Source organism: Haliaeetus albicilla, chromosome Z (genome assembly GCF_947461875.1).
Source record: "Haliaeetus albicilla chromosome Z, bHalAlb1.1, whole genome shotgun sequence".
Lineage (NCBI taxonomy): Eukaryota > Metazoa > Chordata > Aves > Accipitriformes > Accipitridae > Haliaeetus > Haliaeetus albicilla.
In genome coordinates, this window is record NC_091516.1 from 42,566,222 (window position 1) to 42,582,118 (window position 15,897).

Sequence of the window (15,897 nt, forward strand, 5' to 3'; positions counted from 1 at the left end):
CAAAAATATGAATATAAAGCAATTTTAATTTTCCTCTAGATATTTATATCAAAGAAATAATACTCATGTCCAAGTACTGTACATACAATATCTTCCTTATAAACTCTTTAGTTTAAAACACATGTACAAAATTGCACATTGCAGTTTGCAAAAAATCATAAATACCTTTTTGCATGTAAACAATTCCAGCACAAGGATCAATGTTATACATTCCAAAATGTCTACATGTCTGTTCAGAAACAAACAAAAACAAACAAAAACCCCACTGTGATCTCCATAAAGGTCCTAGTGTTACAAATCAATCATTAACAGATATCTAACTGATGTACTACACACAGGGATACATAAATGAGCACAAGGCAAGTCGCCTTTTAGTCATAAGTACTTAAGACAGAGGCTTGGAATACAATTCTGCTGCCATTTAAACCCAAGGTATCCATCCCACAGTATTTAGTGGTAGCAGCATTGAGTTAATTTTTCCAAGATTGCCAATCGCAGCATGCCTTACTTTTAATTCTTAAACAAATTGGCTACCACTGAACAGTAGGAACTGGAAAATTCTTGTAAACACAGTTATCACTGTTGTATATTCAGTAAGTTACAGTATTCTAAACACATCACTAAATTAAGAAAATGTTTTACATTTAATCAAGTGCAAGATGCCAACTAATATCCACTTTGTCTCAGAAATAAGTATTTTGAATATAATACTACATAGTTTGTAAAAGTAATGTAAAAAAATTACAATGGACATAATCCTCAGTTGTATATTATTAAGCCCTGTAGCTTCTGTTTACATAAAAAAAAAATCACCGCATCAGAAAAAAAGCTGTCAGAAGTGTCCTTGATAAACCTCTCCTGACCAAATCCAGCAAATGAGTAGCTACTGAATTTTGTTTCACTATTATTACCTCCATCTGTGCGCAATGTCCTTGCCAGCACACCTGTTTGAAGAGTTCCCCAAAATAATCAGGTTTAAAAAAAGGGGAAGTATTTCTGTACCCATACAAAGTAATTTGTTTTGTTGTTCAGGTTTTTTTTGTTTTTTGGGGGCTTCTTTGAATCTGTTCAAATACTGTAATTTTTTTAAATTCTTCCTGAAGCAGAGATTTTGAAAAGGTTTCTCAGAGGCTTCCTCTGCGCCAGCTAATAAGGCAGAATAAGAAGGTACATGTAAACCCCACTTACAAGAACCCAGGAAAGGATGTAGGCAGACAGCCACCCACCCACTAGTTGCACGTAAGCTGCTGGAAGAGCAAAGCCAAATCTGAACTGCTCTGTCTCCACCTTTCGTTTTGAACAGCTGTCCTGAACGAGAAAGCTTCAGCGCCATGCCCGAAGGCCTGGGAAGAACCAGTCTGGATTTGAGAGCTGTAGGAAGTGGAAGTTGGCTCACAGTTCTCCTTTTAGACAAAAAGAGAGCTTGGGGATGCTGGCAGCTACCCAGCAGGGAGGTGCTCCTTCTCCTCTTCAGGAGATCCCTTTGGTCCATTGATCAGTAGGTGGCATGACTCTAATCCCAATGAGGACCACAGCACTTGCGTGATCCTAGCAGCAGCCCCAGCCCATGATACTGCAAGGCTTATGGTACTGCAGGGCATTAAGTGTTTTCTGCATCACGGACATTCAGCAAGAACCAGGCACCAGAAACCACCAAGTGCTTTCAAAAGCTGGGTCCTATTGCCCAGGAGCTCTCTCCTTTTTAGTTGATAGGAGTTAGTTGCTTTATTCAACTGATGCAAACAAAGACATATTGTTCAAAGAATGATGAATTTCATCTTTCCCAGTTTGCACCTATCTGGAGCTACTCCTTTCTCAGGGGGTCTATTTTGAGGGATACAACATTAGCCATCATGAACACCACACAGCAAGGGCATGTATGTGGTCCCCTAAACCTCAGAAAGATTTTCATTCTAGGCAGAAACTGCAGGAAGAACAAGCCAGCCTTAGATGAGCCACTCCAGGAAAGAGAAGCTGCCCTGGATGTCCTACAACTCCACAGACTGAAAACCACAGAAAGCTGAAGAGCTACTTCACCAAAAAGACTTATTCAGCAATACAGACCAAGCCACCTTTCCTGGTAAGATCCTGCACAGGGAGCCTAAGGATTACCTTCAGGCATCATGAACTAGAGGTAATCCAACAGATTAACTGGAGTTTTAAGGCCCAGGAGGCTCAGGGCCTTTCACAGCAGAACAGCCCTGATACTGCCCTCTCTTAAGATCTCTACCCTTCTTCCCTTTTGACCTTAAGAAATCAGTAGACCCATTCCTAATTAAGAGTGGGAGTGGTAAGAATCAGTGGCCAAATTTTGGTGGGTGAGAGGCCTATGCAGACTTGCTCATCATTTTCTATTTGAAAGCCAGAAATTGCACAATACTATATTGCAACACTTATTCCCTTCCCTTTGTCCTCTACAAATTAGCCAAGAGCAACCAAAGCAAAATGACTGGTGCAAGTAAGTGTTTATGTTGATGGCTCGCATGTCAGAACTGCACCAAGTGTCTCTCTAATTAACAAATAGCACTTTGCAACAAAGTGAAACAATTCTCCAAGATTTGCTTGTATTGGGTCTTCTGTTCTGTGTTTGGGATTATTGGGGGGGGGGCGGGAAACTAACAAAGCCTGAATATCTAATCTGTTACATACGGAGGAATGCTCAAGGGGCTTGCAAGAACTTGTTTTGCTACATGTTGAGCAACACCACATGGGAAAGCCTTGAAATTAGAGCAAATGCTTGAAGACTGGGCGTAGCTGCCTTTTGGAGCTCATCCTTCACGGGCCACATTTTATTAGAGAGCAGACCTTTGCATCATCAGTCAGCATTCAGACCTGGACTTTACTTGATGACATTTCAGTATGGTGGTTGCCACGGCTTCAAATAAATAAGAGTAAGTGTGAAATTATCACTCATCAGGCCAAACCGGGAGGGGCACAATTTCCAAAGAAGAGAAGTTCAGAAGACACTTAAGTAGTAATAACAAAACAAAGAAAGCTAAAAAGCATTCTGAAGAGCAATCTTAATAATCTGCCACTTAAACATACAGTAAATAGTACCATTAAATACTGTATTGGAGATAAGTTTTATTTCTTCCTTGGATTCGCTGCTTTTTTTCTTACTGCTGCTGATTCCTCCAACTATCATCTCTAACTATTACCACCGGGAAAGGAATAAAAAAGCAGACTTTATTACACACTTTTGGCCTCCTGGGAAAATGGCATCATACCACAAAGATACCACAGACATACAGCTTGTGCTGTGATTTCAGTTACAGTATGCCCAGAAAGACTTTCAAACATCGCAAGGATTTACAATACAATTTTAGTAACTGGCACAAAATGGTTTGGACTGGTAATGACACTTGGGCAGCATTTCAGGAATCCCTGCTCTGAAGGCATCATCTTGCAGACTGTAAATAGAATTAGGTGTACTAGCTACCTATGACCATAGCTTATGTGACATATTATATATAACAAAATTATTTAACTCTCCAGTAGTCAGTATTTTCCCACTATTTCTATCAAACTTCCATGAAGGATATTAGAAGACAGAATGGTAAAAGTTGGAAAAAACAAGAGTTTGACCTCTGGCTCTATTCATTAAGAAGTGCAAGTTTTATACCAGTATCTTCTACTGGTATCTTCCCCTAGCAGTTACTAGTGAAAAAGAAGGAGGGTATCCTAAATACACTCTCTGGAACAGTCCATTAACTTTATTCTATGCCACCACGTTGCTTGTGTTCTGCATTACAACAAAATCTGGAGATTTTTGAAACAGAGGTGTGGGAAAGGTTCTCAAGCTCAACATGTTATCCTTCAAAAGGCTCAGCATGAACCACAAGACTTGTAAGCCTTGTTTTTTAAGACTGTTTAATCTTAAAGGTCAATTTTCCATGCCAGGCAAGAGGGCCACACACCCCTCAGGGCGGTAGAATGTGTTCTGGAGAGGATAAGAAAACGGTATCAAACAGTTCTACAGAGTTCAAGCTACTGGTTATGAATTTTCACATGTTCCGTCCATGGTCTAAGAAGAGGGATGCAGTGAGAAGCCTGACTTTTAACAGCTTCAGCTTTCTCCATCTTTGACAGAAGTAATACCACAATCTCACTGATTGTAAATGAACAGTTGCAAGAGATGCTTCAAGGTACTTAGCAGAAAGGTTTTCAAATTTATTTAAATAAATTCCAAGGGAAGAGTAAAATAGGACTTAATCTAGAAAAGTAACCAAACTTGCAAAACCAAACCCAAAACAAATAAAGACTGCAGCCAAAGATTTTTTTTCTGGGATGGGATGGAGGGTGTGTTACTGATCACCAGTGACACAGCTCTCCAGACTGCGTGGATGTTATTTAGGTGGCTTACAACACCACCCATACTTAGTAGTAAATCTTATCAACAGTGTGCTAAATATCAGAATCTAGCAGTGTATTAGTGCACAGTGAACTGGTCATATCTATTATCTCCATGTGTTAGCAAGGCTTCATAGTCAACCATCACTCCAAAGCATTCCTACAGAAATCATAATTCCTCCAGAAAAGCCATTTAGCCAGCACATATACTCCTTAAACTATTGCAGACCTTGGTTGTTACTAGCACTAAAAATTCAGAGCAAAGCTCAATTTACAGGTAGCCATGCTACGGATACAGACATTTTGATAACAGACAAAAAAGCAAACAGCAGGTAGGTAATTATTTAGGGTGACTCCCTTGCGAACATTATTTATAATAACCTTCCCTTCACTTTGCAGCAAATTACTACATATGAAATGCAGCACTTTGAGATTACATTAAGGCTAAACATGACTTTAAAATAAATGATCTTTTTGTGTTAATTTAGCATTGCAGGATTTGACAGTCCTCCAATTTGACTGGAACTCTAAAAAATCACCTTGCAATCACACACAGAATTGCAGTTTAGTTTTCTTCTGGGAGAACTCAACCACGACAAAGAATATGAAGATGCCCCATTGTGCACCGATGCAGCGAAGAAAATCACAGTTCCTCCATCTGGCCATGCCCTTCTCTATGCATGCTAGTGTCTGTGCACAACACCTTGACATGTGTTTGTGGGTATCTGCGTGCTTCAGAAGAATTTGTTCATAAAGGCTGGATTTGCTGGCTTTTCCCCTAACAGTGGCTGGCACTGAGTTGAGAGGATACCACCAAAAGCAGAACTCCAGCACAAGAACTCATGTCCCCTGCACGCACAAGACCAAGATTCAGTGCTTTTACATCAGTGATACACTTTTGTCAAGACCGCTCAACAGAAAGTTGCATTTCAAAACACGGCGTTGGTGTGAAGATACAGATCCTAGACTGGTTTCCTTCCTCTCTCCGCCACTGTTTCCTCAGCAGGACCCTGCAAAGACAGCTAGAGCATGGCATTCTGGTTGACCTACATGCAGCAGACTGTTTCAACATCCAAGCAGAGATCCGGTTTGTGACTATACTGACGCAGAAAGTAAACCATTCTTCTATGCAATAGCTTAGGAAAACTGCTTCCAGACTAAAGAAAGCAGCAAGGATCAATGCCTCTAGCAAGTCAAGAGGACAGCATCTCGGAAAGCCACCCTTGTTATGAATTAGGTGTGTAAGTTTCTAGATTCTCTTAGCAACACATGGACAACAGCAGGTTCTCCACTGTGCACTCACTGTTGCAGAGTTTTTCAGAAACCTACATTTAGTTTGTCACACATGACCACTTCATGTGGAAGTTGCTTCTGTCCCACCTCTGAGTTACTACCAGCCATTATGAAGAGGTAAGTTTCACCGCACAGAGAGCTGCAAGCCACTTCACAGGCAGGATAAAGAGAGAGAGATCTTTGAAACACAGGAGTAGCTGAGAATTAATAAGGCCTCTTATCTCCCATAATGCACTGTAACGGCCTAAGTCTCCCTAAATTTAGATTTAATTCACCAACACCTTCACAGTAAAGTTTCACTATGTGCAGTAATATTAACAAATTTATAAGAAACTGCAGATTTCAGTAAACCATTATGCAGCCCCACAGAAGAGACTGTGGCATTAGAAAGATCAGTCAACATTTGCAGGATTATTATGCACTGTGAAAGCTTTCTGTTCAAGGCTTTTTTTGCTGATAAAGGTCTTACCAAATGTTAAAAAAGCTGAATCCCTGACAGATCTTACTGTCCACCTCTGCTGGAAGATGCACAGTCACTGCACACAATACTGATCAGATGAAGTGACCAAAGAGTGTCAAAACAGCCTAGGAACTCTTTCTTGGTTACAGTAAAACTGCAAAACAAAATATTTGGAAAATGGAAGGGGTTTGAACAAATCAAATATGCACACAGATATGCCATACTCCAATTTGTCTACTTGCTAAACATAGAAACTTAAAGAGTCAAGTAAGGAAAGAAATTATCCACCAGCAGTTACAGCTGCACATAAGAATAAATGAAAATATAACTCATCACTTTTTCCTTTTTAACTTACACTTCAGAAGCAGAAGGACACATAAAATGCATTGAAGAATGACTTCTGTTACAAGTAGATGTTTTTTATTTCTTGCATATTAATTTCAGATATAGAGAAATTTTCTCTAAGAAGCTACTGGATTCAAATAGCCAAGACTCAGGTTATGGCAGCCAAGTCACTATTTTCAGCACAATTAGTAATTCAGACATCGCATGCATCTGTACTACAGACACCACCGAACACCTCTATACAATAATTTGCAAAGTATCATCAAGCCATGTAACTGATTAGAAATTAGCTGCCAAACAAAATTTCCATTTTAACAGCTGCAAACTGCAGAATGCCTCAGGGCTTAACTTTGGGAGATCACTCCTTTGTCAAAGGTGAGATGGACACAGTCAATCGATATTTAAATGAAAAAAAAAAAGGATGCCTCATGACTCTTCCTTCAGTAATGACATAAACACAGATGAAGGTAACAGAGACTTGTAGTAGGGCCACCCTTTGATCTTGAACAGTGCATGACAGTCAATAGTGAAGAGTCCAAATCCTTTGAGGTATTTACCACTTGCAAGACCATCAAAGGCTCATGACAAAAATGTCACCACCAGAATCACCCCTCTCGGTAATCAGGACTTATCACCCCCAAACACCTACACTTCTCAAAGTATGCAAAGTATTTGTGTTTTGGGAATTCCTCTCTAAGCCTGCCAAATGGGCCCAGCTTGGAAGTCACAGTGAAAGTTCTAAGAACCACTCACCAACCACCAGACCTGTCTGGACACCTTGTGATACTGACAGATTTCACTACCCGTTCTATGCTGGGGAGCAAACCATTCAAATTTTCGAGCAATGACATCATTTGAGTCAGGCGTAGCGGAGTACTTTCCCTGCACCCACTGCAAGCAGGGGCAGATCTGATGGGAGCTCCTCCCTCTGCCCAAGGGAGGAGTGAACAAGACTTCCCTCACCATAGACACTCCTCCTCCTACTCCCCAAGACAGAAGAGATCTGATAACAATTCAAAGAAATGAAAGCCATTTATGAATCAAACTCTTTTGCTGTAGCACCTAAATAGGAAGGCACTTCACATCTATATCAAGACATTGGTTCAAGCACATTCAAAATCTGCTGATGAGCAGCAAGCAAGATGCAGAGGACCAAGCATCCACCAACCTAAACAGGCAAAGGAAGGGATTGCATAATTTCCAGAGCAGAGATTACACAGAAGGCAAAGAAACAAAGAGGGATGTTTATTTGTCATGGGTTTGCACCTGGAATGCAAAACCAGATCAGAAGGGCATGAGGGTAGCCCGCAAATCAAGTCATGCAGTGACAATCTTTCTAAGGACTAGCGAATAGCGTGCACAGGTATAACAAAGCATAGTACAGTTTTGAAGGATGAAGAAAAATGCTAAAAAGTGCTGAGGTTCCACTGAACTTAAATTAACTTTTTCTTTTTTTTTCCTTTTTTTTTTTTTTCCACAGTGACACTTACACAGCCAACTTGCCTGCAGTTACTGAAAAGAAGCTACATTGATAGAAATCATATAAACAGTCTGGAAATTTTTTACCCAGTTACCTATCTTTTAGCATCTCACAGTGACCAAAGTTTTAGGCAGAAAATCAAAACCTAAAAGCAACAGGCATGAAAAATGCTGCAACAAACTGCAGAAAAAAGAAAAGACAAAATAAAGAAGATGTATTTAAAGATTTAGGAACACTGCAGGGGTAAAAGTCAGAGTACTGATACATTTTAGAAGACAGTAACAATCAAGCCTGAGGGCTGCAGCAGGCAAGCACTCCTGAGTCTTATTATTTTGGTTTAAACTGTTAGGTGCTCAGGTTATCCACCCATATCTCTGCAATAGGTGCAGCAACCTCCAGCAGTATCAATAGGGAAAAAACCCCAACCACCCCCCACTATTCTTAGATTTTCGTCACATCACTGTTAGATCCTGTGTGTTAGCCCAAACACCAGATAAAAGAAGGCATTTATGAAGGTAACCTGTCATGCTACAGGGAACACATTTCTTTCGGACAACTCTAGTACCACAGTAGCAGCCTCTGGCAGAACTGGAGCCGCCAGCCTCACTAGTAACCTCTCATCAGTCATCAGGGTAACAGAGCTGGCCTGTCAGCATTTCTACCACCTAACAGATGTCAGCTAGAACATAAAGCAGGCTATCAAAGAAGTTACCACATGAGATCTTTGAGAGGCTGGACGCAGGACTGCTCTTGCACAAAGTTCAAACGGGAGAGAGCTAACGTGTGGTGGTTTTCAGCTTTAACATTACCATGCTGAAAAGGGTGAGCTCATTATATTCCTGCCAGGTTGTAGCCCATTATAGCCCTGCCCTTGGCTTGGAAGGGGAATCGCAGGGATTCCTTGTGTCTTACGGATCCCCCACTTCTCCTTGGACATTCCTAATTTATTCTGACCAGAATAGTAAAATAAGTAAAGAACAAGTACTGCACAGCTGCATTTATCACTGTCCCGTGTCCTACTGCAAGATATTTACCTAGTCCTACATTCATTTGCAAATACAAGAACTGAAACAGCAGTGTCCACGCACGTAATTTTTAATAATTTTTCCAGGATTTCTTAAAAAAACCCCACCTCACTACACACACAGTAAAGCTAAGCATCTCACATCAATGTATCTACCAGGCAGCATTAGCTCTCTCACTAGGGAAAGCATGTTAAGTGTGTGTGTGTGTGTAAAAAGTCTTTATCAGTTTCTCCAGTCTTGCAGCATCTTTGCAGATAGGTGATGCCTGCCACAAAGTAAAAACCAGTTATTTTTCACCCAGTTATTATATAACAGGCAGTGCTACAGATTGTATGCTGTTGGGTTCAGAATACCTTTAAGAAGTTTAAAGAACCTGTGTTAAGATCAAAATTATTTTTTATCTGTTCACTAGTATTTCTAACAGCAGAAGGTACTGTTACAGACAATCATTTCAATCACCGAAAAAGGCTCTAGTGACATGATTAAACAGTTATACAATGACTAATATGGCTTCTACCTAATTTGCATATGCATTAAGAAAAGAAATATCCTCAGAGCATCTCAGCTACAATAACACAATTAGTACGCATTGTCATGTCATTTCACACGCGTGCCAGGAATGACTATGCACTAAAAGAAAAAGCTCACACACTTGACTGCTGCAGCTCAACTTTCTGAACAGATAGCACTCACATATCCCCAATAAAAGCAAGAAAAACTGTGAGTCTATCCCATTCTTCTTGAATTTCAAAGCATCAAGTGTAGCCTTCAGAAGAAGTAAGAGATGTTTAATAGCTCCTGAGTGGGTTTAACAGATCTGAGCAATGGCTTGTACACATAAGGATGTCTATGCCCCCTTGGATCCTTGTGCAATCCCCAATTTTCACCAGCTGGCACAGACACGTATCCCCATGTAAGTTTTGCCTCTGAGTTCAAGCAGAGTTTTTAGCACAGTTTCAAAAGGGGAGCAGGCCCCACTCTGCAGCTGGATCTGCTCAGGAGAAGCCCTTGCCCTCCCCCAGTGGCAGGCCCGGCCCGCGGCCCCCGCACCAAGGGGCTTCTGGTGGGGTGACCCTCACACTCTGACAGACCCTTCCCACTGCACCACGCCACAGGGCTCGACAGCGCGGCGTTAGCGGCTATGCTCAAAACACACAGGTGCAGCAGAAGCAAGGTAGGCAGTAGTACCGAGCAAGGGATCTAAAGCTTTCAAAAACTTATTGAGGATTATGTCTAATCAGAGGAAATAATAGTTTCTTCGCTATTCTCTTCTACTAGTAAAATCTTGACAAAGAAATAAATCACACCAATTCTTCCCAACCAGAAAAACATTTCACGTTCTAGCGCTGACTTTCTGTCTCTAGAGTATTGCAGAAAGTTTCTTTAGAACAAAGCAGACCAAGAAGCAAGATACAGAGATTTCTACTGAAAAATAAATCTACTTCTCCATAATATTTCTGTGATTTATTCAAATAGAATACAATGGAATTGCCACCTTTATAGCTAACCCGCCCCAAACCTGAGCCCTTTTCTGTATAGCACTAAATTGTTACTATACCATGTAAAGAGCTAACACTACTGGAATGTACACAGTGAAGGAAAAAAAAGTAAAGCTCTTCTTGCCAAAGTAACCATTTTCACTACTAACATGTTATCTAGAAAAATAAGGTCTAGGCAACGTCCAAAAGTGTTCAAGTTTCAATAAATAACTATCAATGCCCCAAGTTTGCACTGGCACAAGAAATATGGAGCGTACAGTTTAGAAAAGTATTTTCATATGACTGAGTCAGCAATGCGTTTCATCCTGCTTAAGATTTACAACAAAAATCATTTCCCTCCAGGGTTCGATTTTAAAACTGCAGCTGTGTAAGTGCAAGAGCACCCACACAGTTGTCTTAACTCTCAGTAGCAAATTAAAGCTCTAGAGAAAGACGGTATTTTAAAAAAAGTTCTTTATCAATACCAAGAAAATATACATAGCCATATTATGTTTTAAATATATATATACACGCACATCTTTTCAAAAGGGTACGATTCTGGCTTTTTTTTTTTTTTAAAGTTTGAAAAGCTTATCCATTGCTATACAGTTCAGTAAGGTGTATTAGGAAACACACTTTTTATATCCCCCATGAAAATAAAGTTGAATCTTTCTGTAAACAGGAATTTCCTTAATTTCCGAAATCTCTGCAGACCTCAAGTACTTCATTGGAAAAAACCCACCTGCCCCCAAACCACCCACGGAGACCTTCGCTGCTGTGTGCAACATCGACAGACCTCGGCAAACGCTTAGCGACACCCGGCTCCTGCAACCGCCTTCTCCGGGCGCAAATAAATAATAATAATTAATAATAATAAGAAGAATAAAAACAACAGAAGAGCGGCGGCGGCGGAGGGCGAGCTCCTCGGCCCCGCGGTGCCTCCGCGCCGCCCCGGCGGCGGGCGGGGATGGGGCCGGCTGGCGGCGGGGCGTCCCCCCCTCCTCAGCAGGCGCTGGTCTCCGGCGCGGCGGCGGCGGCTGCCTCGGGGGGCGCCTCCCGGGGCTGGGAGGCGGCGGCGGCGGGGGGAGGAGGATGGCCGGCGGCGTTGATGTGGCAGCCGGAGGAGAGGTGGCTGCGGACGCGGCCCTGCAGCTGGGTGACCTGGGCGCGGAGGAGGTTGGCGGTGGCGGCCAGCTCGGCGTTCTGCCCCTTCAGCGCCTTCACCTTCTCCTCCAGCCGGGCGATGCGCTCCAGCTTCCGCCGGCGGCACTTGGAGGCGGCGATGCGGTTCCGCAGCCGCTTGCGCTCCGCCTTCAGCCGCTCCTGGCTCTCCGCATCCAGCGGCGACAGCGACGGCGGCGTCGGCGCGCTGCTGCCGCCCTCTCCGCCCGCCGACGGCGGCACCTCGGGCACCGTCTGCGGCTCCTCGAGGGACCGCGCCGGCGGCAGCCGACCGCTCCCCAGACCCGCCGCCCCGAAGGCCAGGCCCGGCGGCGGCGGCGGCGGCGGGGGGGCGGAGGCGGCGGGGTAGGCGCTGCCCGAGGGGCTCAGCGGCCCTGCGGGGTTGAAGCCGCTCAAGTTGGTGTAGACGGCCGGCGGGTCGGCGGCGGCGGGGGCTCCCGGCGGCCCCGGGCGGGCGGTGCAGCAGGGTCCCGGCGCGGATAGCGGCGGCGGCGGCGCCGCCAGCAGCTGGTTTTGCTTGTGCAGGTCGGCCAGGGCCTTAACGAAACCGTCGGCGAAACCCTCCTGCTCCTGCGTCACCGGCTGCCGGTAGAGAAACGGCCCCGCCGCCGCTGCCCCGCCGCTCCCCGCCCCGGGCGCCGCCGGACCCGGGCTGCCGGACCCCAGCCCCGCGCCCCCCTGGATCAGCAGCTGCTCCAGGTCGGCGGCCGGCGGTAGTTTCAGCAGTGGCAGCTCCGCAGCCGAGCCCAGCGCGGCCTCCGGGCCGCCGCGGGCCGCCGCCGTCGCCCCGCCGCCGCCCGCCGGCTCCGCGGAGCCGGCAGCCGGCGGCGGGGCGGCGGCGGCGGCCGGCGGCGGCGGCAGCAAGCGCAGAGCCGCCGCGCTGCCGCGGGCGCCGGCGGGCGGACGAAGGGCGAAGGGCCCCGGGAGCGGCGCGGGGGCGGCGGCCGCCAGGTCCCGCTTCTTCCCGGCGCCCAGCAGCAGCTTCTGCCCCGCCGCCGCCGCTGCATCGGCTCCCGGTCCGCCGGCAGTACCGAAACCCGGCAGCGGCACGAAGTCGGGTAGCAGCTCCAGTCCTTCCTCGGGGTAAAACGGCGCCTCCATCTTCACGGCGGATCGCCCGCTACGCCCGCCGCTCATGCTGCCGCCCTCGCCGGCCGGCGGCGGCTCCGGTGCGGCGCGGAGCGGGCCGGGCTGGGCGCCTGCTCCGCGGGCCGGCCGCCCTCGGCTGGCAGCGGGGACTGAGCCACCTCCCGGCGCCGCCGGCCCCACGCCACGCCCCGGGCCCGCCGCCGCCTCCCCTCCGCCGCCGATGGTCCCCCCCCGCCCCGCTCCTTCCCCCGCCCGCCGGGCTTGCGCGAAAGGGCTTCCCGCCCGCAGCCCTGGTGTTGCCCCGGTGGGGTGTCCGCGGGGGAACACGCGCCGCTTCCCCCCGAAATCGCGCCCCGCGGCTGCGGTGCGGGAGGGGAGGCGCAGCCGGGGGCTTCGCCCAGGAGGAGGGATTTTCCCCTGGGCATCGCCCGAGGGGGGACTCCAGCCACCCCACGGGTCCTGCAGGAGGACAGTGAGCAAAGCCCACGCGTGGCGGCTGCTGTGGGCAGGTGCTCGTGGGTTGGGTCTGCGATGGAGGGGCACAAGGGTAGCGCAGGTGTTAACGCTTCCCGACAGCGAGGGTTGGGAAGTCTGCTGGGCAAACGCTTGGCCGTCAGGGAACGTGCCAACTTGTCAAAGCAAAAGCCACTCGCAAGGAGGTAGCTTTTCTTCTGAAAAAAAAAGTTCAGAGGGAGGGTTTGAAACAGCTTAGACATCTTTTCAATGTTACTGGAACATGAAAGTGCTGTTTTTCACTTTGGGGGTGGTATTTATTTGTTATCTTCACTTGAGGCAATTCCCCTGCTCCTCTCCAAGTCTCCAAAATTCTTACAGGATGAGGAAATTGCTTTCCACCCAGCCTTTTAAAACTTCCTTCTGCTGGGGATACTAATGTGGTCCTGACAGAGCTGCTGAAAGCTCTCTTTTAAGTCAGCTTGCTGACTGAGGGCCTCAGTGGCTCATCTACACGTGCACCAGGTCTCCCCCATCCGTGCTGGGATCCACCAGCATCCCCTTAGTGAGGCGTCCACCCTTCTCCAATCTGCTTGTGCTTTCCCCCCAGACATTTCCTCCCTGCACATCAAGACCAAGTATCTCTTCTCCCAGGGTCTAGTGACGCTGCTGAGCTCTGCTGTAGCCCCACCGTGTGCACAGCCACGCTGTGCCTCCACTGTGATGCTCCAAAACTGGGAGTGGGGGAGGAGGCAGAGACACTGGTGTCAAGTCAGGAAGGACTTTGCCCCAGACATGCCACTTCAGATCCATAGGAGAACCAGAGCCTAAGAGCACTAAGGCCTCGATGACCTTGACTCACCTACCCTGGGGGCCCCGACTACACACCCTGCCCGTGGGACAAGAGCTCCACTTCAACTCAGACTCGGCCTTCAGTCCCTGCCCAGCTACGTCGCAGGTGTTCCGCTCTCCAGCCCCATCTCCTGGGTGAACCTTGGACCTGTGTTTCCAGTTCTGTTCCTGGCACCATCTCCCGCTGCTCCTGCCTGGACTCCCCTGGGGTGGACCTCGTACCTGGTTCATCACCTCGCCTTGCCTGGGTGTGTCAGTGGACCCCACCCACAAGTGCCTGCTCTGCCCACCCTGCTCGGGCGCTGGAGGACTCTCCCCAGGCTGGTGAGGGCCACCACCTTGGCTTCGGCCACCCCCAGCTGGTCTTTACCCCCGCTCTGCTGCTCCCTGAGGCTGTGACAGAATCGCTGCCCAGAACACTGGCAGCAGCAGGACTCCAGCGAGAAGAAAACCGTCAGGCAAAAGCCAGAAACAGAGGCATTTGTGTGGATAGGGAAGGAGTAAGCATGTCTTTCTTGGTGAGGAAGCTAGAAAGAGCTTATTTTTGTGTCCCTGTCTCCTGGCTGACCTAGCAGCAGAGGGGCAGAGCTAGCAGTGCTTAGCCAACACCGAGTACTGAAAATGGCTAATGCAAGCAGCTTTGTGGATGTATTGCTTTGTATGGGCTTTTCCAGTTGTACTGCTGGGCAAGCAAATGGCAGTGACTGGTACCTTCTCCGCAGCTGGGCAGAGGGCTGTCTAGGCAGAGAAGGCGCCTCCAGGCTGAAGTTAGTGCAGCTTCTCTTCTTTCCCTTGTGAAGCAAGTGCTGAGAGGGAAAGTAGACTGAGGAGAAAATGAGGTCCTGGGTGGGGAGAGAGAAAAAGGTGGGGAGGTTCACTTGGCTCTGGAGTCATTGTCAGAGAAATTCTGGATCTGACGTGGTGATACTTGACAGAGATGACACTAAAGGCCGGTCCCTTTGTCAGTCTTCTGGCAAGACCTGTTGGTCGGTTATAGATGATGGTTTTACCTGCTGATCTAATGCAGAGTTGGAAGGTGAGCCTATGGAACGGAAAAGTGCAGAAACTGCTTGAAATAAACTTTGCAACGACAAGATTGATTTAGTTAGATTGCTGTCTAATACTTGCCGATACACCTGCAAGCCAAGTTTCGGTGAGTGAAACAGAGTTGTTCTACACATCCTTAATGCAGCTGTGTGTTATGGCAACGTGGTCTTTTTGTTGTTTTCTTTTTCTCTCCCCCCCCCCCCCTTCCCCCGCCTTTTCTCGCTGAAGAGAGCCTGGAAACCCGCCGGGGCTGACAGACCCAACCTCCTGCCCGTATGACAACCGCGCTGTGCACGCCCGAAGCCCTGCCTGCCGGGTGGGGCGAGCATCCCCGGCCAGGGCCCCGGGCATCGCCCGGGCGGAAGAGCCCTCTGAGGGGTCTCCCTCGCCGCAGCCACGGCCGCAGCGCGGGAACAGCCCCCGCCGGCCTCTGCAGCCCTTGGGACGAAGTGGGCCCCGGGTGGGACCCCTCTGCCGCGGCCCGCGGGGGCGCTGGTCTCCGCGGAGCAGGCCGGCCGTCCCTCGCCTCAGCCCCGCGGGGGCTCCTCGGCGGACGCGAGAGGCCGGGGCGGGGCGGGGCGGGGCGGGGGGAGGTGGCGGTTGGGCGCCGCAGCCGTCGCTGCCCAGATGTGGCGGGGGGGTGGGGGAGAAGGAGGGCGGGCGGGGCACGGCTACGGGGAAGGGGGCGGAGCGGGGGGAACCTCGCCTCGCGCTCGCAGGCGGCAGCCGGATTGGAGGGCCCGCCGGGGAGGCGCCGCCCCCGCCCGCAGTCCCGCCAATGGGCGGGCGCGGCGCCCGCCACTACCGCGAGAGTTGCGGTGAAGCTGGCGCCGCCATCTTGGA

The 15,897-nt window shown here is 48.2% G+C and overlaps 1 protein-coding gene across 1 annotated transcript; it reads right to left on the reverse strand.

Moving 5' to 3' along the window:
* Nucleotides 1-6: 6 nt before the first annotated feature.
* Nucleotides 7-13,989, reverse strand: LOC138683892 (transcription factor JunD-like). Its single transcript, XM_069777178.1, has one exon. The coding sequence runs from the start codon at nucleotides 12,748-12,750 to the stop codon at nucleotides 11,434-11,436; it is 1,317 nt and encodes a 438-aa protein (XP_069633279.1). The 5' UTR covers nucleotides 12,751-13,989; the 3' UTR covers nucleotides 7-11,433.
* Between the last annotated feature and the right edge of the window lie 1,908 nt (nucleotides 13,990-15,897).